The sequence below is a fragment of the Paramacrobiotus metropolitanus genome, unplaced genomic scaffold, assembly GCF_019649055.1.
Source record: "Paramacrobiotus metropolitanus isolate TYO unplaced genomic scaffold, Prichtersi_v1.0 Parri_scaffold0000012, whole genome shotgun sequence".
Lineage (NCBI taxonomy): Eukaryota > Metazoa > Tardigrada > Eutardigrada > Parachela > Macrobiotidae > Paramacrobiotus > Paramacrobiotus metropolitanus.
Window position 1 is genome coordinate 1,293,263 of NW_026570232.1, and position 27,109 is coordinate 1,320,371.

The 27,109-nt window shown below is 41.7% G+C and overlaps 5 protein-coding genes across 8 annotated transcripts; 2 read left to right on the forward strand and 3 right to left on the reverse strand.

The window, feature by feature from the left end:
- Positions 1–5,322, reverse strand: LOC129583891 (lactosylceramide 1,3-N-acetyl-beta-D-glucosaminyltransferase A-like). 3 transcript variants are annotated; one of them, XR_008689826.1, is made up of 6 exons: positions 4,091–5,322; positions 3,150–3,310; positions 2,464–2,562; positions 1,615–2,148; positions 694–1,015; positions 1–129 (listed from the first exon to the last, which is right to left on the reverse strand). XR_008689826.1 is itself a non-coding variant. In XM_055475914.1 (5 exons), the coding sequence occupies exons 1-5, from the start codon at positions 4,350–4,352 to the stop codon at positions 875–877; spliced, it is 1,197 nt and encodes a 398-aa protein (XP_055331889.1). In that variant the 5' UTR covers positions 4,353–5,322; the 3' UTR covers positions 593–874. The 3 variants fall into 3 exon arrangements, 1 of the variants encoding a protein (XP_055331889.1); XR_008689827.1 differs by having other exon boundaries at positions 62–80; XM_055475914.1 differs by lacking the exon at positions 1–129 and having other exon boundaries at positions 593–1,015.
- Positions 5,323–7,181: 1,859 nt separating this feature from the next.
- On the reverse strand, positions 7,182–10,929 carry LOC129583883 (uncharacterized). The gene is made up of 7 exons (XM_055475901.1): positions 10,700–10,929; positions 10,245–10,513; positions 9,881–9,927; positions 9,494–9,649; positions 8,742–9,060; positions 8,228–8,639; positions 7,182–7,866 (listed from the first exon to the last, which is right to left on the reverse strand). The coding sequence occupies exons 1-7, from the start codon at positions 10,705–10,707 to the stop codon at positions 7,524–7,526; spliced, it is 1,554 nt and encodes a 517-aa protein (XP_055331876.1). The 5' UTR covers positions 10,708–10,929; the 3' UTR covers positions 7,182–7,523.
- A 133-nt stretch (positions 10,930–11,062) lies between these two features.
- LOC129583882 (serine/threonine-protein phosphatase 6 regulatory subunit 3-like) lies at positions 11,063–18,926 on the forward strand. 2 transcript variants are annotated; one of them, XM_055475899.1, is made up of 20 exons: positions 11,063–11,165; positions 11,591–11,699; positions 11,768–11,847; positions 12,089–12,175; positions 12,559–12,748; positions 12,810–12,947; positions 13,433–13,647; positions 14,121–14,234; positions 14,302–14,440; positions 14,697–14,861; positions 14,955–15,101; positions 15,373–15,437; positions 15,543–15,652; positions 15,909–15,994; positions 16,245–16,277; positions 16,333–16,400; positions 16,846–16,956; positions 17,245–17,435; positions 17,934–18,096; positions 18,381–18,926. In XM_055475899.1, the coding sequence occupies exons 2-20, from the start codon at positions 11,622–11,624 to the stop codon at positions 18,655–18,657; spliced, it is 2,457 nt and encodes an 818-aa protein (XP_055331874.1). In that variant the 5' UTR covers positions 11,063–11,165; positions 11,591–11,621; the 3' UTR covers positions 18,658–18,926. The 2 variants fall into 2 exon arrangements, with proteins under 2 accessions (XP_055331874.1, XP_055331875.1); XM_055475900.1 differs by having other exon boundaries at positions 11,087–11,384.
- A 626-nt stretch (positions 18,927–19,552) lies between these two features.
- LOC129584104 (disintegrin and metalloproteinase domain-containing protein 10-like) lies at positions 19,553–23,285 on the forward strand. Its single transcript, XM_055476207.1, has 4 exons — positions 19,553–19,703; positions 19,849–20,026; positions 21,372–22,032; positions 22,724–23,285. The coding sequence occupies exons 1-4, from the start codon at positions 19,553–19,555 to the stop codon at positions 23,012–23,014; spliced, it is 1,281 nt and encodes a 426-aa protein (XP_055332182.1). The 3' UTR covers positions 23,015–23,285.
- Positions 23,286–23,795: 510 nt separating this feature from the next.
- On the reverse strand, positions 23,796–26,842 carry LOC129584105 (atrial natriuretic peptide receptor 1-like). The gene is made up of 11 exons (XM_055476209.1): positions 26,714–26,842; positions 26,178–26,553; positions 26,033–26,108; positions 25,764–25,953; positions 25,460–25,615; positions 24,838–25,403; positions 24,549–24,768; positions 24,330–24,465; positions 24,194–24,242; positions 23,942–24,083; positions 23,796–23,840 (listed from the first exon to the last, which is right to left on the reverse strand). Exons 1-11 carry the CDS (start codon positions 26,840–26,842, stop codon positions 23,796–23,798), a joined length of 2,085 nt encoding a protein of 694 aa, XP_055332184.1.
- Between the last annotated feature and the right edge of the window lie 267 nt (positions 26,843–27,109).

Here is a 27,109-nt window from a genome sequence, read left to right on the forward strand (position 1 = left end):
GGGAAGTAGCCGCATATAGCTTTTATTGTCCCTGATTAAATCGCCTTTTTGTTCACAGTACTGTTCTTGCGTTTGGTTGTCTTACGTCAGCACCGGAAGAACAGGATCGTTGTATTCAAACCAGGTAGTCTAAACACGCTGGCTTATCGGCATTACGTTACCAATGGTACTCGTATCAAAGTACATATAATATTATCGTATCCGTGCAAAATAAAATTTTACACTATTTAAATTTAAAATTTTCTTTATTCATACGCGTCTAAATATTTACCTGGAGTTTTTTGTTATTGAAAAATAATTCCTCAACGTAAAACGTATGCACACGTAAGTAAAGTACGGTAAGGACATCTCGCTCTCTAACTCGCAGCACCCATCTACTCGCAACACGGACACGAACTACTCGTAGTGAATGCAGCCAGGTATAGAATATTCTTCAACATTATAATATTTTTATTAACTACCGTACGATATGCACGTACGATAAGTAAAAAATGCAGCGCTCTGGACCAGTTGAATAGCACGGTACATACAGTACTTTGGCACGGTCAGCTAAAGTGCTAACCCCAATTTTAAATAACACGTTAAAAATCCATCCAAAAGATGCGTTTAAATAGATCTTACATTTCGCATGCCGACCACCGAGGCCGCATCGAGCCAGACTAACCACATCAAATGTGCAATAATGTTACTTACATTGCAGTCAACACTCAACAACCAACATAAACGATCAGAGAAACTTTCTTCAACGGCGTCACAAATATCTATATAAAAAATTAAAAACTCAAACAACCATCTGCCACTGAAAGAAGAAACACCGTTATCGCAATCCATGCATCAATATAATCGTAACTCTCGGTTTGGCAGACACTTTTCATCACCGCCTTCCACTTTTCGTTGCCGGGCAGCCTTCGGGATCGATGTTATCGTGGACCAGACCGTAATCCTTGACCACTCGGTAATAATTCTTTATCATGTCCGCCCTCTGCAGCGTATGCATGAACCACCGTCGATTCGTCTACAACAGAGTACTGCTTACGGATCTCGCATGCAGTAAATCTAAAACCATTCTGCTCAAAAAATATATAATTTTCGCATAAGCAGCACGGTTTCTTATTGATTACCGGTACCTATGCCAAAATTGATGCCTCGAAGTAGCCAGTTCACTACAATATTCTCACTCCATACCTATAGCTTAACCAGTAAACCTTTAAATATCACGAAAGGATTGATTATTAGATAGACACAAGAACTTTTTTACTGACGTGCATTTGTTGAACCTCTACCAAACAGAAAGCCACTTACATACACACACAAGAGTAGAGTTTATCAAAAACCATCTGGTGTAGACAAAATTAGATGATTACGAATAACGTTGTTCAGTAGGTTTCTGCATAACTTACAAATACGAGGTGTAAATCGTCTATTATTGTAAATTCAATATACTGTATATACTTCATGTTAATTATATTAGGCCTTTTTGGGCGTCGCCTTTGTCACAAGAATAGACATAAAGGGTCACCTACAGACACACAAGACAGCGCGAAAAAGGAAAAGCTACTGAAAGGGTTGCTACGATTTTTTATGACGGAAAAACTTCTTCTAAAATTCCTTTACCTGCATGCACTTCACATCACACACATATCCTTTGATGGGATTTTGGCCGGGAAACTGTACATGCTGGACACCACCCAACGCCTTGGCCGTCAGCCCCGTAACGAACACATCGTCGATCCAGTAAAAGGGCACCTTCCCGGCCGCACTCAGCAGCCCCTCCACCAAATCGCGGGTCAGCACGTAACCGCCTCCGTAGCAGTAGGGCGGATAGTGTTTATCCGGGAAGTCCTCCCACGCGACGAACCACTTGCCCTTGCGATCCCGCTGCACCACTTCGCGGCGCTGCAGTTCCGCGCAGAGGATGGTGCGCGTGGCGTGCGGATGGCAGTATTCATACTGGCGCAGATGGGCCACGATGGGACGCAGATAGACGAACATGTCGTCGTCGGTTTTCAGGATGTAGGAGAAGGGGAGTGTCTGGCAGAACTGGGAGATGTAAGTGAGGCCGGCTAGGTTCTTGTGGGTCATGTTGCGGTACGTGTCTAGATAATTATACTGGATGATGTCGCCGAAAGTGACGGATTCATTGACTACCTAGTGAGATGAAAACAAACTTGTAACCAACTTTCTTCGAATTTTCAGTTTCCCCGGTTTTTTAACGAACTACAGTTACCGGTTGGTTTGAAGTTTACTTTTTTTATCATTCTCGTGCTTATTACAAACGGTGCAGCAGCGCACTGTACTAACGGTTAGCTCTTCGTAGAAATCAACAATGCTCTAAAAGATAAAAACGGCAGAATCCTTTCTTTTGATTTTGGCAAAATTTTAGCTTTACTAAACAGCCAATCTAGTCAAACGAAAAACATGAAATACTGTATACGGAAATAGTCAAACCGTCAAAGTACGCACTTTGGTCTGCACAGCTTCGCTGACTGGTGTTCCTACAATAAACAGGACAGCCGCACCTTGTTTCCGGCGCCAAACTTCATTCGCCCATGTCTCACGAATCTGCAACCACAATTCCGGTTAACCCAAAACAACAGCTGGTGAGCGCTATATCTTACCGATACCCACAAGCTGTGCACTGTAAAGTGCGTCTCGATTTAGCAAAAACTTCAAAAGGTTGGGGAAAATCATAAATAAAGTACCGGAGTGCTCATCAAAATATCCAGCTTGCTTTGGCACAAAATAATAAACATTGATAATAATTCTTGAAAAAAACTGCTTAATTCAACATGACTTACTCTCCTATCAATACCGAAAGCTAAAGTAACAACTAAATGATGAATTTTCTTTAACTCTGGCGTCATCTCTACTGCAGACTCTACGTAGTTACTTACTGTAATTTCCGGTATCAGTTTAATATATGTATGTACTATATATATATATGTATAAATATGTACTGAATCTCAATATATCTATATATATTAGGTATTTTCCAAAATAAACACCCACCGTCTAGTGACACTAGCCTAACTGCATTCCGTTTCGTTAGTACGAGTATATTATGGCGGCACCAATGTCATGCATGATGTTTACGTAATATTCGAGTGTACGATTGTATCGCAGCAGCATTAACAATTGTAAGTATTTACCAATTCTCGGTTATGGAAATGCGAAGCGGCTGAGTGAACAATAATAAGGAGAAACAGATCATTTGGAGGAGAATCACCAAAACAGACATTTGTCCGGGATATCGGAAAAGCGAAATCCATTTTTGGCGGTAATTTGGCACGTGCTTTGGTTTGCGATGAATCTGCAAGAAGTTTGAACAAACGGATCAATTACATGGCATGTTGTCAAATTCATTTGATTCAGAACCATACAAATATTTACAGCGTGCTGGTGACCACAAAGAACCAAATTGTGGAAAATCAAATTTCGAAATTTCGAAATTTTTTTTTTCGAAATTTCTAATTTAATTTAAAAATTCTTTCCAGACGATTATATATAATTTTTATTATTTACTTGAAATTGCCCACAGCTCATTGTCAGAAAAAGTTAGCAGCATACATAATAAACATTCATTAATCATTATAATTATTATACGCGTAAGCAACGTATTTTTATGCTTAAATAAGGCGTACGTGTTCACTGATTATTAATCGTAATCGAAATAAGCATTAAGCACAATCATGGTAAACCGGGTAAAACCAGGAGTTTTTATGGCATTGCTAAAGCGGCACCTGCACCAAATCTTACTGTTAGAACTTAGAAGCAAAAGCAAAACATTTACATCACGTACAATATCTACGAAGATGGGTTTTTAATATCGGGCTATTTTGCTACCTCCATGTACAACGCGACAGTAGGCATTAATAAGCATAAAAATATTCTGCAAGACACAGCGCAGCTATTTTAACACTACACTAAATATCTGGCTTATTAAACCATGCTGTCCAAAAACTGGACGCCGATTCAAATGAGTTAATGGTGTACAGTGTACTGAGTGTGCACCATGCAGGTCTGTACGGGAAGAAATGCTAAAGTCTGTATTTTTATACACACGACTACGAGCAAATCTCAATGGGCTTACCAGATTTGTGTTGCCTGTGCAAAAGCTGCCGCTGGGAGCGATTAGCGGATATGGCTGCGACCGCGAGCGACGTGGTCTCCTCCAGCATCACCGAGCTGGACGCAGTGGCATAGGCCGCTTCCAGTTTAACGCGAATCTCCCCGATGGGATCGTAGGGACTCTGCAGTCGGGCGATCTGCATCACGCAAAGCAAGCCCACCATCACCAGCACCCCCGTTACCAGGCCCAGCCGCGTCCGAAGAAACCGCCGCAACCACTGCATGGTGCTGGTCGAGCATGCCGTCAGATCCAGACAATTTCTTAGAATATTAACACTCCGCGGACGGCGGTCCGCCAAAAGCCGAATTCCAATCAAGCAGCAAACTGGCAATTCGCTCCTGTATCAATCCTCGAGGAAATTAAGCCAGATTACGGACAATCGTCGGTTTGCCTGCCATTCCGCCAGCAGTACCGCTTCAGAAAAATTTAATGTAATGACTTATTGAGAACTGTTGAGTTTAATGTTGTCCGTGTCACGGTGTCAGACCAAATAGGTAAACGGATTCGCGAGGCAACCAAATCCAAGGCCTAAGACGAGCCAACAGCACAACAATAAATGCACTGGCCGGCATCATGGGGTGGTCAGGCTGGTGACCAATGGTGCCAGTGCTGTTGCAGTAAGCCGCCACCCAGGGCGGTGAACCGCTTAGAGTGTATCCGTTTACGAGACGACAAAAGGCAAAAGCCGTTCGAAATAAAAAGCAAAATTATTTTCTAATTTTTAACCGTTTAATAATTCAAGCTCTGCGAAGTGCGAACTGCGTTACGAACAAACAATTTGTAATTTCGCACTGTGGCAAAAAAAAACAGAAAATATGAACAAATCTCGGGGCCAGATGTTAAGGAATTATAGATAGCCTGGCAAACACAAATGCACGATCGTGTCTGAAAAACGCTGTAAGCGCCAATTCCGTAAAATACGAATCGTGAGAACGCACAATCAACCTATGTAGTTGTGTGCTATCGGGTCTGTTTTGTCGGAAATAACCGCACCGGAACAACATGGATCCATGGTTTCAGCACAAAAAAATCGCGTCAAAATTGCGCATAACTTTAGTCACTTCATTTGAGCAGAACTCATGAGACGGCAGCCGACCAAAGCAGACCGATTGTGGCTTTGCGATTGGAGCGAAGCAACAAGTCAGCCCTTATCCAGCCGCTCCATCTCATTTTCCCAATACCCACGCGTTTATATCATTGATTCAGTATGCGGGAAATATGGTACATTTGTGCATGTGAAAAACGATGGCAATCAGCAGGAAAGTGATGGCTTATCAGTTAATAAATAACATGTGAGTACTACTTGAATAGTATTATAAGTGTCAAACTTTAGCACTAACCGTAAGTAGCCATTGTACCGGTGCTGCGGCTGTTAGTGTTGGCCACTCGTACAAACATCGTTGAATTGTACGCTCCATTTATTCGTCCATGATTAAACCGGTAGCTGCGATGTTGATTTCTCTGCTTGGTTCGCTTTGCCACAAACAATTCACATTAAAAGATTCTGTTTATAGAACAACAAATTCACGTGCACACATAAAATGAAAGTCGTTGTCACGTCGGCAGGATCCAGTAAATGCAAGTCACTGCACATTTCTTTACATTACCGGGTGGCCGAACAAAATGTCACCCTGGTTTACTAAGGTGCCCTGGGCCTATCCAGTGCTTGATTGGCATGATTTTAGTTTTATTCGAAAGAACAATTTCCATAACACGATAAAGTTAAGTCAACAACAATGTAAAGGACTTTCCATTTTCCCTGAATTATTCAAAAAATATGGGTGGAGTTGAATGGAAATAAAATTTTAAATTGTCCTATTTTCAAATTAAAATTGTAAATACTCAGTACAATGCATTAATGTTTGTGACGTTACTGTTTTGGAAAGAGGGATTGTTAATGGTTTTTTAAATGTAAAGAACAACGACATTCTAGTGACCCTGCCTGACCAAGGAGCGAAAGATTCGAAACTGCCCACACTTGATCTTCATGAAACGGGGTATCAGATTTTTTAAAAACAATTTTCAAACCATCGCTTCAAAAGAAGTCCTGGTTCACACCCGCGTTTGAAAGGGTAACCACTAACCAGTAGTAACCACCGACCTACCGTTGCCAGATAAAGCGGCGTTTTTTGGTGCACCCTGTCATGAACAAAAAAATTGCAACTAATATACTTAAAAAAACGGACTAAAAAACTCGTGATTTTTTAGAAAAGTCGAAAAGGTTGCTTAGCCCACAGTTCATCCAGCGCTTGCACCATGCCAAAAATGTTTTCCCGATTGAAAGATAAAGCCCTTCTTTGTATAAAACAATTTAAAAAATTCAAATGCTGCTCAAGGACAAAAAGCGAGACGAAATTTTGAAATTTGCGAGCTGGGACACTAAAAATTTCGACACGATTTTACTTGGCGCCATTGTTAACGAGGAGCCTCAACTTTTTCAAAATATATTTTATTGTTTGTTGTAGCTCATAAAATTCTCTATCGAACAAGTCTATGCAGCCTAGATTTCGTCAAGTAGTTCGCGCGGGGCAGAACAAAAGCGTAGGGTGACATTTTGTTCGGCCACCCGGTAATTACATACGACTACTGTACTGTACATGTACAATTGTACAGGCACAGTAGTATTGTCATTTTGATTTACAGGGCAGTGGGCACTTTTCATGAGCCACGACGCCAAAATAATGTAGCTGCGGCAGTACAAAATACGCTATACATTGCTTTTACTTTACGTCTTTAGAGTTATCTAACCGTAAGGCGTTGGTGTCCTGCTCTTGCAATTAGTTCCCGCTCCAGTATGAACAAATCTCAATTACAATAATTATTCCCCTGATATCTCTGTGGAATAAATATACATATTCATTTTTCAAAGTATTGCTCATATTTCGCACAAAATCCCATCGAAAAGCTAACTGTTTCACGTTTGGCAAGAAAATAACAATACGTACTGATAAATGCGCACAATAATAATGAAGTACCTAGCAGTATTCGGCACGAGTAACGAAGAAGTACGCGAGTGACGAAATGCGAAACAGAACATTTTAATATCGGCAGGAATTGCACACCCAAAGGAAGTCTCCCAAATCCCGAAATTTTTAATGCGCAGTTTTATCATAGATTTCCTAAGATAAGAAAAACGACGATCAGCAACAACTACAAACATATGTACTTGAATTCTCAAACAAAAACAATTTTTACACGAAAAATTTTAATTAAAAACCCAACAAAAGTAATGCCAACTTAACGTCCTCGTTCTCACAGTTCATTCAATGGAATCAATGTCGCGTTTAAAGAACTGAAAGCATATACAAGACATGAAAGAACGTAACGTAACTATGTTCGTGAAATTTCAGAAAGTGGTTCACAAGTCAGGATAACCCAAACACCCCAGAACAGATTATCGCGCCATTCCTCTCCGCCTCTCCGGACTCCTACTATCGCGTCTTCGGCCCATCCCCGGACTAACCACCCGTTTCCCATAGCGCTGCTCCGGACTGTGCCACTTGGACCGCACCCGGTCGCGATACTCTTTGTCATCGCGTTTCTCCTCTCGATGGTCCTCTCGCCGCCCGCTGGAGGGTTCCGCTCTCGCCTTGTAATCGTATGGAATGCTGTTGTATTTGCTGTTATCGGTAACACTTGATCGTGGTGGATTGGGCGGTGGTTGGGCAACAGGCTTATCCGCTTCCTTCGACTGCTTCCATGACGCGCTATTCGAGCCGATTCCTGGCTCTTCTTGGCTACAATAAAATATTAACTCAAGAAATTGTTAAAGAAGAGCTGCTAATCGATCGCTCAAACTTAAACCTAAATCTGGCTCCAAAATTGTCAGGTTTTCAATGAAAGGGGCTAATGTACGAGTAAAACAACTAATTTACTAATTCACACTTTAAAATTCCGATTCCGGTTAACGGCTAACAAATAAACACTCGAAAAATCTTTAAACAGCCCAGACATCCATTTGAACGATTCCTTATAATGCACATGCAATTTTAAGGCGCATTCATGTACAATTTGTAGTGTACCCGCGCTAATAGTTATTTGGGTGGCTATTGCTTATGGGTACAAAATATAAATGCACAGCTTTAATGCGATCCTTACCGCACATAACCAGCCTGGTTATCGCGCTGTCTCCACGGTCTGTCCCTGTCCTTTGGATTTTTCCAGTGCGGTGGAGTTTCACTGCGCCGCGCATTAAAGCGAATCTTGCCGCGTCCCTTTACAGTGATCCCGTCAAAATCTTTGCGCACAAGCGGTTCCCGATCCGCAAACCGATTCGGTTGCCGATTTCGCTCATCGAACGAGCTCGGGTAATCGACTTTGGTTCCCGGCTGGAGCGTCAACGACGAATCCGCCTCCCTCACCTCCGGCTGTCGGCCACGTCCTTCCGGTGAACGAGCGTGGTCCGGTGGTGGTCCCGTTTTTGTTTGCTCTGGTGGTGGCGAGGTGTGACGTTGTAGGAAGCGATTGCTTGGCACTTCAGGAATTTCTTCGGGTCGCACGGTGCAATAAACTATGGAAAAAATTGAAGTAAACTCAGAAATATCAATACGAAAAATGTCCAGCATACTTCCATGCTTAAAAATATATTAATGTACAGTATTTTATCGCGCACCTTCAGGTTCAGGTTTAGCCTCAGTTTTAGCTTTTGATTTTTCCTTCTTTTCCTTCTCTTTGGCTTTTTTGGCCTTTTTACGTTTGCGCCTCTTCTTCTCTTTCTCGGAATCGGATGATGATGAGCTGCCGGAACTGCTGGAGGAGCTACTCGATGATGAAGAGTCCCGTTTACTGCGCTTCTTGTGCTTTTCCTTCTTATTCTTCTTGGATTTGTCAGCGAAAACAGGCACCAACTCGCCACACTTGATCACTCGTACCGGATGCTCCGGTACGTCGTTGGCCTTGGTGGGAAGGGCTTCGATTTCTCGGACCAGCTCCTAACGGATGCAACATCAGTGCAAGATTAGAACGCACCACAATCAAATGACATAGCTTAACCGAATTCACAAAAATGCATATTGCAAGTGCACATTCATACTTATAATATTCAGATTCCAGACAGCAACGAGCAACAGTACGTAATGGTACCAAATGCACTTATGTTATTGTAACTAACAAAATGCATTCATTCAAAAATTATGCGAAATAAGAAAGTGCTTTCGTAAATGTAAACCTAGCAAAATCAGTGGTCTGCCTTAGCGTTATTCTAAAGAGTTTTAAATCCCTGAAGCAAAGTAAAGTTGACTCTTTAAAGCAAATGTGGATGGATAAAACTAATCGCTTTCACAGATTACGCACGAACCCCGATAACCCCAAAAAACAGAGATGAACTTCACTTGTCCAAACTATTTTCGCAAATCACATCTTTACCTGTCCTGCAACCACTTGTCCAAAAACAACGTGTTTGTTATCCAGAAAAGGGCACGGCTGACATGTAATAAAAAACTGGGATCCATTGGTGTTGACGCCAGCATTGGCCATAGATACCAAAAACGGTCGGTCGTGTTTAAGGATGAAGTTTTCATCCTGTCGAAAAGAGAAAAATCTGACTTCAGTAACGTACGGTTAGCAGCAAAAATACTACGCAAGCTATTCGAAAAAATTTCTCAATGGTTTAACAGAATTAAATGGGGATCCACAACTTTTATTACAAACAGCAACTCATGCAGAAAAATGATCAAAAATCCATATCAAAACGAACTTAAAAGTCCAAAACACAATAAATCCTCAATGACTGTTATAGTTCATTAAACTAACCGGAAATTTGCCGCCGTAAATCGATTCACCACCCGTTCCGTCGAAAGCTAAAAACACAGGATTTCACTAAACACTCCTTCGAAACTCAAAAGGAACAAGATTATTTTAACAATCTCCATAACAAGTAACACAATTATGGTAGCTGGCACACGTTTAACACTGCTGACTAAAAAGTTCGAACATGCTCGCGAAGCACCTCAGTTTCGCATTCGCAGAGCGTCATCGCGAAAACTGAAAAAATGCTTACTTAAAATTAATTATGAAAATGTGAGCACTTAATCCGCGTATTTATTGCACAAAAGTCCCAAACGTGGGAATGGAAAGCACTGCTGCAAGCCAACAACCTTCAGGGAATCCGATTTACCTGTAAAATCTCCAGCTTGGATCATGAAATCCTTGATAACCCGATGAAAGAGCACACCCTGGTAGGTGAGTTTCTTGTGCGTTGTCTGTCCCATTCCGTATTCCGATGTGGCCAGACCGCGAAAGTTTTCCGCCGTGCGAGGCACCACATCGTCGTACAGTTCGATCACAAGGCGACCTGCATTCCGCTCGCCGATGGCGATGTCCAAGTAGCATCGCTTACGGAACTTCGGTGCAGATGATTCCTTCTTCGAAGAATGTTTCTTTTCTCTGCCAGATAAAAACGCAAACCCGTTCGCGCAATTACAAACAAGAGAACAGTATAATAACGCTGAAACAGTTGTCGCAAAATCCGACGGTAAACACTGCATATTCTGTAAGCCACTGCGTCAACGGCAGCCCTGGAACTGGGTACACACGTTGTCAGTTATTATTACAGTCTTCGATACGACTTACTCTTTCATCGCTTCTCGAAGTTCTCAGAGGAAATAGTTCTTTCAAATGCAAGTTCACCAGTCACCACCATTCGATGGGGAAACAAGGAAGCGACGACGAAGATACCTTGTCTTTCAAAACATTACATCATAATCACAAATGCAGAAATGTTCCGCCAAAAGTGGCATACATAAAAAAACACAAATACTGCGAAAACCAAACTTGTTACTTGTCTATTAAACTCGAAAATTCAAAATGCAGCAGATATGTAATAATTCGATTTCGGGCGCTTCTGGTCATCTGTATGCTATCGTACGAAAAACAGAGCTTAAGCCAACCATTACCCTGTACCGTGAACCAATGGGAATTCACAGAAAAGAGACCGCGAACGACCTGATCATTCATTCTGGTTTTGCTACGAGTTTCTGTGAAAACGTTTTTTGTGTTTTTCTGAAATTTATTATGGATTATCCGTGATATATTACTTGTAAGTATATGGATTTCAGTACTGGATTAGGATTCAGGGATACCATGCGGGCGCAGAATCTCGGTCGGTTGTTCCTTTGACTGCTGGGATTCGGATTTCGGAATGTTGGCCTTCGCACTGAATGTGGCGATTCAGGACAAATGTCAATGAACTCATTGACGATTTTTGAACACTCCCGATTTCCAAAGGATTGTTTTGATTCCTTGATAACCCACCCAGGTTTACAGGAAAATTATAGGGATGAAAATTTATGCTTTGCTTTAAATTAGGATCGATCTGTTGTTGAACATCTTCGTAATTACAAATGCATGAACTGATCACTGACGAGCATCGTTTGCTGATTTATTATTTATTTTCCCCATTTGGGAACGTGAGTTGTGTCGCGGAATTCTCCATTATTTTTGGTTTGTATTTTTGGACTGTAGAATAAACAGTGAGCCATCCAAATCATCCACCATGTTCTGGAATAAGTTTGATATGATGCTGAATAAGGAGTCCTCGGTGCAGGACGTCCTACTGGATACTGACCCTGAGGTGATTTTATTCGTTTTGCATTTTGCTTGGCGAATACCTTGCGTAAACTTTGTACGGTCTGCTCACAGAAAGTGGAGCTGAAAGATTTATTTGAGAAGGAAGATTGCATCCAGCAAGCGAAAGCCCGTGCACCACAACTCATTAAAGTGTAAGTGGGTTAAAAAGACTGAAAGCGGCGCATGCCGTTACATCCCCTTTTTATGCACTGGTGTTTCCGCCTTGGCGATACAGGGATACACACACCGTAGTGCTATAGACAGAGTGATTATGGGGTGTTATCGATGTTACTACTTCTTATCAGTCTGATTTTTTACATCGATACTTACATACAATGTACAACAATCAGTTAGCATAATACGTAATCTGTGGCGTTGTTCTTTTGCTTGTAGATTAACTCGGCCGGATATATTACGGGAACTGGTTAATTTAATTACCGAAGAGCCCGCTGGGGATTTGGACGCCAAAAACCGTTTCAAGTTAGTGCATATGGATTTCTATCGTGTTTTTACGTGTACTTTGCAGATTGACAGAACTGGCGAGTGCAGTGCAGGAAAGGATGTTATGCGTTTTGATGTCCTGGTTATTTTAAAGTTCGATGTCTTCTTTTATCGGAACGTTTCAGGATTAAATAAACCAATAGTTCAGTACTACGTACAGCTGATTCTGTACAAGTATTTCACAAAGCAAAATAAAATAACAAAGCGGTGTGTGAACTCTGACTAAGGTTTGAAAAAATGGGGAAATTATAATAATTTGTGTGTTTTACTTCCACAATAGCAAAGTTGTTCTTAACTGCATTCGAATGCCAGTCAGTGATTTAGGAATGTGAAATGCGTGATGATGATTGGTCTTTTCATAGGGAAGCAACAACCGCTTGCGAAATCTTGAACGCGGACGTTCCCGAAATTCTTGACGGTTTAACCCAACCGCCTGGAGAATTGTTGGAATTGTTATTTGGCTTATTTTCCACCGACCAGATTCTTAATCCCATTTTAACTAGTTTTGTTACGAGAACGCTGGGACTGTTGATCTCAAAGAAACCTATTGAAGTGGGTGTTGTTTCTCAGCTTATTTGTTAGGAGGTTAGATTAGAGTGACGTTGTTTTGCAGGTTTTTACGTTTCTGAAGCAGAAGGAAGAGTTTTTGGATAAGTCGTTGAAACATTTAAATGTTACGGCCATTACCGATCTTTATATTCGTTTAATTACTGCCCATGAGAATGATGACTTCCGGTACAAAATGTGCGAGGTATGAATATTTGATAATAGTTTACTCTAACAACGTAAATATAAAAATTTATATTAATTGTACCCTGTACGGATTTTTACTTGTTGAACCATATGCGGCACTGTTGTTTGATCTTCTGATTTCGAATTTTAAATATAATTTAACGTATTTGGATGATTTTTGGCATAGAATTTTCGGTTGAATTTTAAAATTGTCAGCGCTTGCCGCTGGCGTTTGTTAATGCTGTTTTTTAAACTACATTGTTGCTCCTAGTTTTTTTTTACTTCGCCTTAGGAAAAATTTGGACTTTACTGTAACTGCTTACTAGACAATTGATTGACGTCATTTAGCATAGATTTAACCAGATAAAACTGAAAACTAATAAACCCCTCAGTGAAAACTGTATCTTTATTTAAAATTATTGATTTATTGGATATCATCAAGCATTTACTGATAGCTTACTCATGGTGCTCAAGTACTACGAGTAATGTGTCCCGTGTTTGTAGTGGCTGAATCAGCAGCGTTTCATGCAGCGTGTCGCCGAATATCTGGATGTGAATTTCATAGCCGATCCCGATTACCATTTCAATGCCGCACAACTCATTTCCGATATTATTCGTTTTTCACGCGAGCAGCAACTCCAGCAGCTCAAACCGGATGATGAAATGTCCAAACTGACACCGGAAACCTATGCTAATGATCTTCTCAAGGCAGCTGATAGGTTAATAGCAGTAGCATGTTAATTCGTATCCGCCCTGGCCTACGGTGGCATTTCAATATCCATTAGCGCCATATGATACCCCAATTAACATCATTACCAGTCTTTTTCGACAGTCTTGTTTTGCGACGCTTTATTTGACGTTAAATGTTCACAGTTTACTTAAGGTTATCAAAATTCTGGTAGTTATCGTCAATTTAATAGTAAATTTAGTGGGTTAAAATGAAATTGTCTATTTCGATTTTGTCTGTTGCTTATATTTTTTTATTGTTTTTACAGTATTTAGAAGTTTTTCTAGAGTAAAATAATGAGTTTTCGTAAACTGCTACGTTTAAATTTTATTGTACCAGGATGCATGATAAAGAAAAAGGGATATTCCGTTTACTTGAAAGTTCAGAAGGATCTATTTATTTTGCTGCTGTATTTAATTAACAAGTTCTGGATGTGCTTTAAATTACAGTATTTTGTTTTTGCAGTGATGATTTTATAAATCAAGTCGTTGGGATTCTTCTTAAGAGTTCCTCCAGTCAGTCATCCATTGTTAACTGTATTTCAGTTCTGGGTGCCCCCTTTGATTTCATTCCGGTCAAGTAAGAATTTTCGCTTACACTTGGATGACCAACATTGAAAAATAATTACGTATACGGCTGTTTTCAGTTTTGATGGTAATGCCGAACAGCGAGCCTTATTTAGCGAGTTGAGCTTTATCGTTGTCAATTCGCGGATTGACAAATATACCAGAATTCTTCACCCGGTTATCCCCCAGTTACATGATATTCTAAAAAACCCACCGGTGGTAAGTTTGGATAACTAAACTACTAACTAAAGATAATGTATATGGTGTGTTATTTATTGACTTAGGTGACATTTGTCGCGCTTTTTCTTATGCGTGTGCACTTGTATACTACAGTGAATGTGTGCATTTTTATAAGTTTCAAAAGTAAAATATTGCATAAAATTTATTTCGTGATGCGTTATTGATTACCAGAATAATAAGAGTAATTAATCAAAAGCACAAGAAGGTGGCTTACGTTTTTTTCTACTCTGATTAGCGCAATATGTTGATTGCGGAGTTGGCGGAGGGCGAAGTGACCTTGACGAATCGCGTCAGCCAGACGCGCGTGCAGCTCGTTCGATTGTTGGCACTATTGATTTCCTTCGGCCGACCGCAGCTAAATCAGACAATCTACCAAAGTGGACTGATAATTACGCTCCTGGTAACAAAAGCCGTAACGCGCCTGTATCAACACGCCAATCTTATCACGTCCGACTGCTGCCAGTGTTAACCTTTGATATTTCTCTTTTTATAGGAAATGTTTTTCCAGTTTTATTGGAATTCCTTTTTCCATTTGCACGTGCAAAACTGTATTAACCTCATTATTCGTAATACTCCCTTGGCGCTTACCACCGCTGAGAATTCGCAAAATGTTCTGGTCAATCATCCACTTTTACACCAGGTACTGCCGCGTAATTCTTTTTGAACGGAACATTTGCACAACAAAATAGATGAGAATGTTAATTAGATTATTAATGTATGGAAATTCTTCCAGTGGGTTTTATCAGTCTAAACAGTTATTATTTGTTTCGAAAATTTATATTTATTTCATTCACTTCGGATCGTGCTAAAAATAAGATGTGCTGTGCTCTTTGTGTCAGTTTTCTTCGTTTTTTCGGTATTACTATACAGTTACAGTTTAACTGTAGTATCCGACATTTGCGATTTTGTAGCTGCTGGTGGATGGGCGGTTGCAACAGCGAATAATGCAGGCATGGAAGGAGAACGCTGACTTAGAGTGAGTTTAAAAAGACTTGCATACTTCTGTATTGGAACGCGGTGTTGCTACTGCTCAATAGCTGCATTGTACAAGAAAAAATAATGAATTTGCGCAACTTTTTAGAGCAACTGGTAAACCCCGGCGAGCATACATGGGTCATGTGACAGCCATTAGCATGGAGCTTTCCCCTGAACAGGCTTCCAAAAATTCCTTCGTTCAAGTACTTCTTGATGGTCAGTTGCTCAGCATTATGGAAATATTTTTTTACTTCAGCCCTAGTTGTTTTTTGAAATGCGTTCACCGTTTTAATGTGCGACAATATTCTGTATTGCATCTGGTTGTTAGTGCCGTATAAATTAGATTTAATCATTTAGTAAATTAGTAGTAGTATTTTGACCGCTTTATATGTCTGTCCATAGTTAATTGGTTGATCTCTGCAGTTTTGAAAAATTTTGTTGACATGGCATTTGTTTATTTGTTATTCTGTAGAAATGGATGCTTCCACGACTCAAGAATGGAATGAGTTTATGCAGACCAGTATCAAGCCTTTGGTTGATATTCAGTCCCGTTGCCTTGTAAGGAAGAACGTTTTTGTGCAGCTGCTCCCTAGGCTTTAATACTTTTGTATTCGGAATTACGAGTACTTACTGTATGCTTTGAAAATTCATGGTAGTACAGCAATCATCGTAAGTTTGCCTAAACAAATTTGCGCATTTTAATTCCGCAAATGAGCTTTATTTAGTTAACTAATCAACATCTCTCCTTTATTTCTATGATTAACAATTGTACTTCTTTAATTTCATTCCATTTTTATTGTGCTTTTAGGCTGGTGTGCATCCGCTCCAAGTCCAAAGCCAGGTTAGCATAAACGTTTTGATTTGTACCGGTTTCTCCTTACGCCGATTAATTTTAGCCCAATTCTGGATCCATTCCGAGTGATGTTGCCGCTTTCGAATATGATAGCACATCCGCAGCTCCGGGGTTTGTATGATTATAGTTAATTGATAATTTCGTATGATGTAGTTAATTAATTAATTCGTTTGATATCGTTAATTGATGTAATTATTTTGATGGTTTAAGACTGACGTGACTGAAGTTGTTCAATTATTGTAAAGCCGAAGGCATCGTTGTAGTTTTTTATGCACCGTTGATAAAAAATTGGCGTCTTAATTATCACTTTTCTTTCCACTTTGTTTTAAAATAAAAAGCATAAAAATAAAAAGCGTTCAGAAAATAAAAAGGCATTCTTGTTCTAAAAAAACTTTTAAAAACAGAAAGAGTGCCTTATCTCTATAAAAGACTTTCCGATATCGACTTCTGTTTTAAAACAGACAGTAAATTTTTCTATCGTTTGATATGTAAACACTAAACACCCATGGTTGTGCTGGAAGGATGGATTTAATTGTGCTTGTCTGTGCGGTTACAGTGATCAGTCAACGGAGGATATAAATATGAAGAAGCACATCGATCGGCTGGTGGATAGTGAGAATGTACCGCCTGGCACAGCCGACCAGAAAGCCAACCAGATTATTGATCAGTAAGTCTTTCTTATTGGTTTCGTCCGCGTTATCGGTGCCTAAAGGGAAAAAGCCCGGTTTAAATTTTAATGGTTGATGGTGCCCGCTGTTTGTGTCGTTTTTGATTTCCGTGCATGGATGAATTTTTACTGTAACGAATTATCAACAGGTTTTTGGCTTCCATAGTCTTGTATTTTGTTTAGCGGTAACAATGTAGTGCACTGGCAATAGCACGTTTATTACGGTTAACTGCCGGTTTGTTCCGAAACGGTCTGAACACATATGAGTCACTGTGACGTGTTTTTTAGTTTGGCTGACGAGGAAATGCGGTTGCGTATCGGTGATGAAGACGAGGAGATGGATATTTCCACCGATGAGGAAATTGTCAAAACGCCTAAAGTGGCCAAGGACGCCGTGTCCGACTGGCCGGCGGTGCAGCCGCTGCATGTGGCCGAAAAGGATGGGCTGAAGCGGATGGAGGAAGCCGAAAATGCAAACTGTACGTAATTTGGTAGTTGTAACTAACCAAAAATTATAACCAGAATGGATACTGACAATTGTGAATTACTTCTATCCGACTGTATATGTTTTAAAAGATTATGTATGAGCTTTGCAGGTGATGGCTGCTGGCGTAGCTATGATTTTAACAAGTACCAGCCCATCGCTTGAGACTTCGTTTTTTTCAGCGTTTATTAAAAAATTTTATTAAAAATTTGAAATGAACAGTTTTGTGTACACAGAGCCTTGCTCTACGAGTACAGTATAAGTATTTGAAATGTTGATATATTATATGGAATGTTCGTTCATTACAACTAGAACACTACGTAATCTAAGAACACAGCATTGGCATTATTACCGATAAAATATACTGCTTACAGTCATCGTTGTATTTGCTGTGCCGCAAGCTGGAAATTAATGTGCTGTTTGGTCGCTTTCATACTACTTAAATGGATTTGATGACAGTTTTATAAAACGTTTAATTTCTTAAAATTTGCAGCACCGTGGGATACGGCCATGAAGTCCACGGACGGGTCGCACGATTTTGCCAACTGGGACAGTGAGATGACATCCAAACCAGCAGCATCTGCTGATGAATGGGCGGATTTCTCCGCTTTTGAACCTGGAACAGATAACAATAACCGGGATATGTTCTTCTTGTCGTAAGTGCTACTACAGTGAGATGCATATTGCTTTTTTTGACGGATCTTATCTGCCATATTCTTTTTAAATTCCCAGTTTAATACTGGGTAGTTATAAATGACAAAGTAGTGGTAATAGTGATAAAATCAATATCGCCTACAAGTTAATACTGCGACTATGGCTGTCTACCAGCAAAATTAGATTTTGTTCAGCATGTACAGTTTATTCAGCATAAATATCGCGAAATGATGCCTTAATAATATTATGTCTTTTCAAGAAGGATATGTTTTCTGTGTTGTTGTAGATCATCGCAAGCGGCCAACGGCGCCCAGGACAGCGAAGACGGTCCCTTTGAATTTCGCGCTTCCTGTCTGACCCCGGAGCCGGGCGAGCCCTCCGCGCAGGCGGTGGAGAATGGCGAGGAGGATCCCCGCCCCACCGGCGACATCAACATGGACCCCTTTCACGGGCCGCCCCCCTCCTCCAGCAGCCCGCTGCCGACGGGCAGCGGCGACATTCCCACCTCGTCGGAGTGTTTCCTCAAACACAAATCCGGCGAAGACGCGACACACAGCGGTTAGCTTTGACAGAGAGAGTAAGGGAATATTTCCCGCGGGGGAAGGTGGTTGATTGATTGCAGCGACCAAGATAATGAGGAGGGAACTTTTCTTTCGGAGGGGGACTGGTTTGTGGTCTTTGCGTGCTGGACTGGGCTGGGGTTATATTCTTTGTGATCGGCTGTGTCGTTGTTTTTTTGATTACCTTGACTGTCTGTGTACGGTTACCTCTTTGGGTTTCACTGTGTAGACGTTGTCGATTTGATTAGGGAGTATTAAATTAAAGAAACATGGTTGATAATTCTCATCTAGTGAATTACGCAGTAAACTGCTAAACGTGCTTAAACGCCAGGCATACTGCAGAAAATTGTGTAGTACAATGGCTTTAATAACATCATATGTCGATCACGCTGTAGAGATACAGAAGTTGCTCTCTTAAATTAAATGTATTCTCGTAGAGATTTATCTCAGTTTCAAGGTGCCCGTTTTTACTCGTTGACAATTTAAGCGATTTTAATAAATTAAAATTAGTAAATACTGCACATACACTGAAAAAAGGGGAAATACCGGAAAAGGAATCGACATAAGTGCGCGCTCCGGCACAAATGCACGCGAACGTGCATTAGTTTACCGAATTATTTACAGTACTTCTAGTGTTCTCGTTTCTTTACACGAAGATTGTAGACAAGTGAGGCGGGATGTACAGGGGATGTTGCCATGCCTCCGCAAGTAGCTCCGTTTCCTCACTGTCAGCGCCGTCCCTTCTCCGGGCGGGCAGGCTAGGCTCATCCGCCTGCAAGAATGCCTGACCTAGTGTCCCACTCCCCGCCCATTCTGCGTTATTAAATCCCCCTGTCGGTGACCTGTAGTACGCCGTGTCCATCTGCCGCCGCGGGTAGCCCGACACCGCGTGGACGCAATGTCCTTGGCCGTACTCCCTACTTTATGTTGTCTCTTGGTGGCAGCCGTTCAACTTATATGCTGCGTCCGTTCCCAGCCGTATCCGCCCCAAGAACCGGGGGCGCAAAAGGTCGCCAAGTATGAATGGGCCAGTTTCATACCAGCAGCAGGTAAAATCTTAGTTTCGTCACAATCGCAGAGTAGAGTAGATATTTTTATCGTCTACAGAAATTAAGTTGTTACTAACAAATAATTGTTAAGTTTACTTCGACCCTAAAGTTAAATTAAAGTTATTTAATAGTAACCTTCTGCTAGTTAACTCCGCGCCCAACGCCACCGAGACGCTGACCGTGGCCGATAAAATCCATTATTATCGCGGTCACGTGGCGGAGCTGCCGCAGTCGCGCGCCCACGGGGTGCTGCGGAAGAACGGGCTCTTCGAAGGCGTCGTCGAAGCCGGAAGTGAGACGTATTTTATTGAAAGTCCTGTTCGGTAAAACTTAGTCAAATTAAATACGTTTACATTATCAATCAATTTAAGTTCCTTCCATAAACCGAATAAATTCGAAGATGTCCTTTGTATTTAAAATTTTTCAGACTTCAGGGTAAGTGCGCAAGCATTTTCGAGCAAGTGTACGAGGCCTTGTACGAACATTTTCGATGGTTCGTATCAACAGTTATCAAGAAAATCCCATTTAACAGTTTTCAGTTACTGTACTGTACTTCACCAATGAACATATTATGTTCATTGGTGGAGTACAGTACAGTAACTGAAAACTGATAAATTATGTTATGAATAATACAAGTGCAGATCGTGTGAAAATAGTTAGGTCGATGCTGCGTGCAAGGGTGTTTGCACGGGTGTTGTCTGCGTGCACGGAGTTTGGACACGGGTGTTGGCTGTGTGCACGGGTGACCTTTTTGGATCCGCACGGGTGTTAGCTGTGTGCACGGCTTTTCAGTTTTTTATGATTTCAAATTTTAGTCGTAACATTTATAATTTTCGGAGGTCTTATCAATCACAACAGGTTTTTCGACCGGTTTCTGACATATTCTCACGTCGTCGACTCTTCTTACGGTGGCTTTCTAGTACTTCGTGGTACTGCACTAACAAGTACTTCTATAGATTTTAACTGGTAACATAGTACTCTGTAATTGCTATTTACAGCAAATTTCGCAGTACGTGCGGTAGGTATTTTCGTTGAGAAATTGTGGGCTAAGTGAGTAGGTTTCCTAAGTAGTAATTATGTAAAAAATTTCTAACTAAATTATACAATCAAATTTAAACAATTTAAATAATTTCCCGCGCACGCAGCCAACGCCCGTGCAGGAGTCCCGTGCCCGCAGCCAACACCCGTGCGGACCCAAAAATATCACCCGTGCACGCAGCCAAAACCCGTGTTTACCCGTGCACGCAGCCATAATGAAATAGTTATTGTACGCCTGTACAACCGATGCGCGTACTCCATAATGATAATGCTTTATGCAGCACGCCCATGTGTTGCACAGACGGGTGCCAAAATGGTTACTTGTACCTTTGTTGTTGACGATGCATCCACCGTGTGTATGCATTTGGTGGAGGTGACCGGATCATGATTAAGTACACGACATGTGTCATAAAGCAGTTCCTGAATGATGAGCAGTTCCTGAAGAAGATGAAGAACCGTGAACATACTCGTAGATGACCTTCCTTATCTGTATTTTGGTCTATAAACCTTCCACATTTCAAAATTAACATATTTTATGATTTTGATTCCGCTGGGTATCGAGTTGTTTTTGTTATTCATCGAATACCCTTCCAACCGTATCTATCAATGACCAAAAAGGCTGTTTAACAGATTCTTTGGCAACACGTCGCGCATAAAATCCTCCAAAGAGCAGTCCAACCGCGCCATCATCTACCGGTGGGAAGACCTGCGTCTCTTCCCCGTGGAGACTGCCTGTAAAGCCAACGATCCCTCCTGCTACTACTACCAGACCGTTCTCCACTACAAAGCCCTGTTCCCGCCCACCGACGGCCCGCCCATCGTCCGGCACGCCAATCTCTACCCCGCCTACGACGACCCGCCGCCCCCTGTGGGCGAAGACAAAACCTGCCACATCCACGTCATCGCCGACCACCGCTTCTTCGCCAACGTCGGCTTCGCCTCGGTGCAGAAGACTGTGGAGGCCATTGTCTGGCACATCGAGGAGGCCGACCATCTGTACCGCTCCACCGAGTGGACTATGCCCAGTGCCCCACGAAAAGTGGGTGTGTCCCTTAAACGCATCACGGTGTTCACTTCGCTGCAGTCGCCGGGGAATCCCTTTCAAGAGGATGACCTGAATGATGAGCAGTTCCTGAAGAAGATGAAGTTCATCGATACGGGAGATGCCTGTATCGCCATGACCTTTACCTTTTCCTATCTGCAGGGCACCTTCGGCATCTCCTACGTTGGCACCGTGTGCAATCCGCGATATAACTGGGCGCTGGTCAATTTTCGCAGCATGGACGGAGAGGTGTGTTTGTAAGAACAATAACAATTTTTATTACTAACAGATTCACACTGCGACGAGTATTGTGCATTAATGCGCAATACGTAAGGGTTTTATGCACGAAGTGAAGCAACCTTCATACATGTATGTATTGACGGACTGTCAGGTGAATGTTTTGCGACTGCTGATGAAGTATTCTTAAATATTTTTATGAATCTGTCTATAATAGTTTTTTGTTTTTGCTAGTGATGCATATACGTACTGTATTTGAAGGTCTTTAATTTTTAAACATTAACAGCGCATGAACAATGTTTAATGTTTAATTAAACATGAAACACTGGTTTACAAACATGAAATAGAATTCGCTAATAAACGAAGTCTTTTATAACTATTCGCCGATAGCGGTTTTTCTTTGTTGCTGCTCCTTAATGCTTACATCGCGTTTTACTCTTTAGACTTTTTTGGACATAGTATTGTTATAATAATAATGAACTATCCGCTCGGTACCTACTACCTAGGCCAACTGTATTTTACTTCGGCATTCCTGTACTGTTCATATGAGTCGCCTACTGAAATTTAAGTCGTTCTTGTGTAAATGCTTTTGCTTACTATGGTATAGCGTTGGTAGTGCAGAATTCTATTGTACTCGTACCTGTACTTATGTATCGTCTTGCTTTATGCTCACGATCATGCACTGTGTTGGTTGTGGTGATAGGTGCGGCAACGAGCGGCATCGGTGATCACCGTGATGCACGAAATCGCCCATGTATTCGGGGCCAACCACGACGCTGTGGATACCTCCCCGACGAACTGCGTGCCGGCTGGCAAAGCCAACGACGGCCACAACGGCGGCAACTACATTATGTACCCTACGTCGGCCATGGGCATGCACAACAACAACCGGCGCTTCTCACCCTGCAGCATCTACTCCATCGGCACCAATCTGCAGAACCGCCTGAAAACCAACTGCATGAATGTTGCCAAAGAGAAATACGAACTCTTATGATCGGTGATCGATAATCAAAATTAATTTGTGTCATGTTTTTATGAGTGCTGTTGAATTGCTGCAACAGTTGCACGAACTCAATAATTAGTACGAGTGCTCGCACAAGAGCAGAAAAGGAACGCGTCGTAACGAGAGCGATTTATCTGACTGTTTACTGAAATTAATTACAGTACTTATTTACTGTATGTTAAGGTTAAGCATTGTGTATGCGGCAACAGGTGACCCTTTGGATGTGGTAACAATGGTCCAACAATAAAGTGCTGTACATTAATATTCATGTAAGTACTGTAATGACTTGTTTCCCGGTCCATCGATGCCAATCGAAATGTTAAAACGGTTAACTAAATATCGTTAAAAAGATATGTTCGGGAACGCATGCCTAACAGTGCACGTACTGTATAAAGAAACGGGCAGTTTTTAACGTAGTGCTTAGTACATTGCTGATTTACCCATTCCGCTTATAGAAAAGCAATTAACATCACAACGCAGTACACCCAATCAGCAAAAAACATCATTGTACGAGTATGTTGATGGTTCTTTATGTACAGTCAGATGTTTCGAATAACGAAAAAGGCTTGTGCGCTTTAATCGCACAAATGGCTTTTTACAATCTGCATTCGTTACTTGGTGCACTGATCAGAATTATCTACTGGGTAATATACTTTTACAATTGACATATTATCATTTTAAAAAAATACTGCTGTACGGAAGCGATACAATCGAAACGGAGCAAACATTCGAAATATCCTATTTGTAATCACACGCCCGGCAGAAGGTGGCATTAAAAGAACGGCAACAGCCAGTAAGTCGTCATCATCCCTTTTCCCTGAAAACCAGTTACCGTCGATGACAACTGCAGTGTTTACCGCAACACACAAACGGCAGCCGCCATTTCCTAATAATTATTAATTCCGGCCGAGCACGAACCTTGACGGGAATAGTACCGCGCTCCTCCACCCGAAATGATTTGATATCCGCAATCAGGGCGCGGCACGTGGGACTGAGGTGCACTTTGCCGGCTTGACTGTGGCTATTCATTCGCGATGCAGTATTCACCGTATCGCCAAACCTGCGAAAACGCTGCTTGTAATTAATTTTCCCGTTTTGCATTGAATACACGAATTAAAATGAAAACTACCGTGAAATGCACGGTAATTATCAATTTCATCATTGACGTACAGGCAGTAGCGTGGAACACGGCGTCCCATTACTCCCGCTGCACACGGACCTAAAGTAATCAGGAGCAAGTGAAAATATTGCAGTGGCATTGTGAAGTCAGCACGTGGAATTAACGTAATTATATAGAATTGTTTACCGGAATGAATGCCGCACTGAAGTGCAAATTGCGAAGGCATTTTAGCGGCAGAAAAACAACTCACAAAGGCTAATGCCATTTCGCACACTTCGCTGCCATGATTTAAATACTCTTTCGCCGGAATTCCACCCACAACCTACAATAACCAACACCAAATGTGAACTGTACCAAAACGGATTAAATTAGTATTTTTAACCGTAAGAGAATAAAATATTTTACCATGTACGAATCTTTGATAGTCTCCACCTTGTACACATCAAAACGCGGGATTTCTTGGTCAAAAAGGAAATAGATGGACGACAGGGTCTTCATGACTACTTCCGGTTGTACTGTAGGTAGCCAGGCCGAAAATCCATCAATCTCACTGAAGAATACCGTCACTGATTCGAAATACGTCGGTTCCGTACGTATTTGGTTTCTCAAATTATCCACAATAAACCTAACCCGGAAACGTTTCACATGTGTGCATATAAATCCGCTTTTAAACTTTTTGGTCAATCGCCGCTACCTCGGTAACATCTCTCGCAGTAATTCGTCACATTTATTCCTTTCAACCATCAACTCATCCGTCTTGATTTTCACCGCTATTTCCAGCTCTGCTGCATAATTTTCAAACCGCGCCAAAATGGCATCCACTATATTCTTCTTTCGCCGTCCGTGAGAAGAGCTATTAAACTGTTTTTCGACATCATATATTGATGGTCGAAGATTAGCGGATGGATTGATGCACTTGTCTACCAGACTCTGCCAGTTAACGGCATACTGAACCGGTTTGACCGCATCCGAATGCTCCGGCGACGTAATCAGCTGCATTAACCGTCCGACGGAGTACACATCAGCCGGTGCCGTCGCTGACCTTTTGCCTTGTCTAAGAGCCTCTAGGTAGTCCGGCGCCGCATAACACTCTTGTGATTTAGTCAAGTCTTTCGCGCTCCAGTCTCTTCCGAGCCCTCGTTGCTTGATTTGCTGAAAATCGAAGTCGCCAATTCGGAGCGTAAACCTGTCGTCGATTAAGCAGCATTCTGGATGTAAGAATCCATGGGGATGGGAATGTTTGGCAAGGTAAGCGCATCCCTGCATGACAGTTGAGCACTGAAAATTTGCTACATGGACTTCTGGGCAGCAATCACCTTTAAAAGGTCATGAATTAACGAGACTTGGAAATCCAGATCCAGCTTCATCCGAGACAGTAAATCAGATAGCGATCCCCGTTTGCAGTAATCGTAACACACGTGTATCGAGTCGGTACTGATGACGATACCGCAGAGTGTGTTGACGTTTGCGTGCTGCCGTAAATAAGCACATGTGTAAACAAATGTACATTATAACTGTTCATTTTGGAAGAAAAACAGTTACTTACGTTAAGTAGTTGCAGTTAAATGCCATAAAATTATATAAGCAATAAAATAAATATAGAAAAGTTGGAACACTCACTGAAACACGCTGAATTTTTCCCAGCGTTTCAACGAAGACTCGTTTTTTGACGGCGAACGATCGTTTCCACACCGGTTTGCTTTCCCAAACCGCCAAATGTGTGTTGGTATTCTGGGCATCCATCTTGACCACATCTACAGCATCTATCAGCCACCAACAGCCGGCCGAAGCTTGATACCGACGATGTTGTCTGCATTCGAAAGGTCAAGTTTCAAATGCAGGTAGGGAATGTGGTCAAGTAGTAAACTAACCACTGTTATGTTGCGTACCTGACCATAAAAGTTGCGACAAAGACTAAGAATACAAGGGTCACTGGTACAGCGATATAGACGGGCAGCTTCCAAGCTGGAATGGTAAGATTATTCATACGAGTACAATTACTGTGTGTAAGGAAGCTGCATCTGTCGCACATACCAAACTGTGTGTCGCAACCTGTGCCTTCGAAGCCACACAGTGGTACATCCAAGGGAATGCTTCCCGCGGGCCAGTCAATAGGGAAGGTTGTGGACACAACCATAGTGTCGGCTTCCGCGGAGTAAAATGCGTACGGCTGCATCGTTCTGGTGCGGGACTCGTAGACGAGGATATCCGCATCCAGGAGACTGTTGCCTTTATGGTCGATAATCACGCGACCCGATGTCAGATCGAAGCTTCGATTGACCGCTTTATTGAATAAATCCAAACCACCGCAGCTGTATCCGTTAGCAGAAGTGGTATTAGAGTCCACTGCCAACCGAACGAAGAGTTCCACGGCATCATATGTCGCTTTTACCGAATAGACATCCAATGGCTGCAAAAAGTTTAAAAATAAGGCGCAACAGCGGAATCGTGAACTTTACGGTAGGCTGCAAGATTGCATTGGTCTTTTTACCTAACAAGATCACATTTGGTCCTCTTGCATTATTCTTGTTTTGCACAAATTAGTAGTCTGGTAATTTACGATGCCTTACCATGAATTCATCATAACTTTTGTTGTACTGAATGCGAGCCAAATCGGAAATTTCACTGTTAAGCTGGCGGCTGTGTCCAGAACTTTGGCGAAAGGTCACGAAGAACAAAGATCGCGTCAGATTGAGCATCTGTGAGCCAAATACGAGTATATATTATAGCTATTTTAGCGTGATACTTGGTTACGTTAGGGGTGATTCTGGAGGTTCATACTGATTGTGCAGGGTTATTGAATGCTGAAGCTTTGCCATAAAAAGCGTTTTGTAGTGTTTGCATGTTGAAGAACACCTGTGCAAATGATACTGCAATAATTGGTTAAATCTGAGTTTATCGTGTGCCTTCGACTTACGTATTCTCCATTATTCATTCCCGAACTGCTAGCGACATCCTGTGGGAAA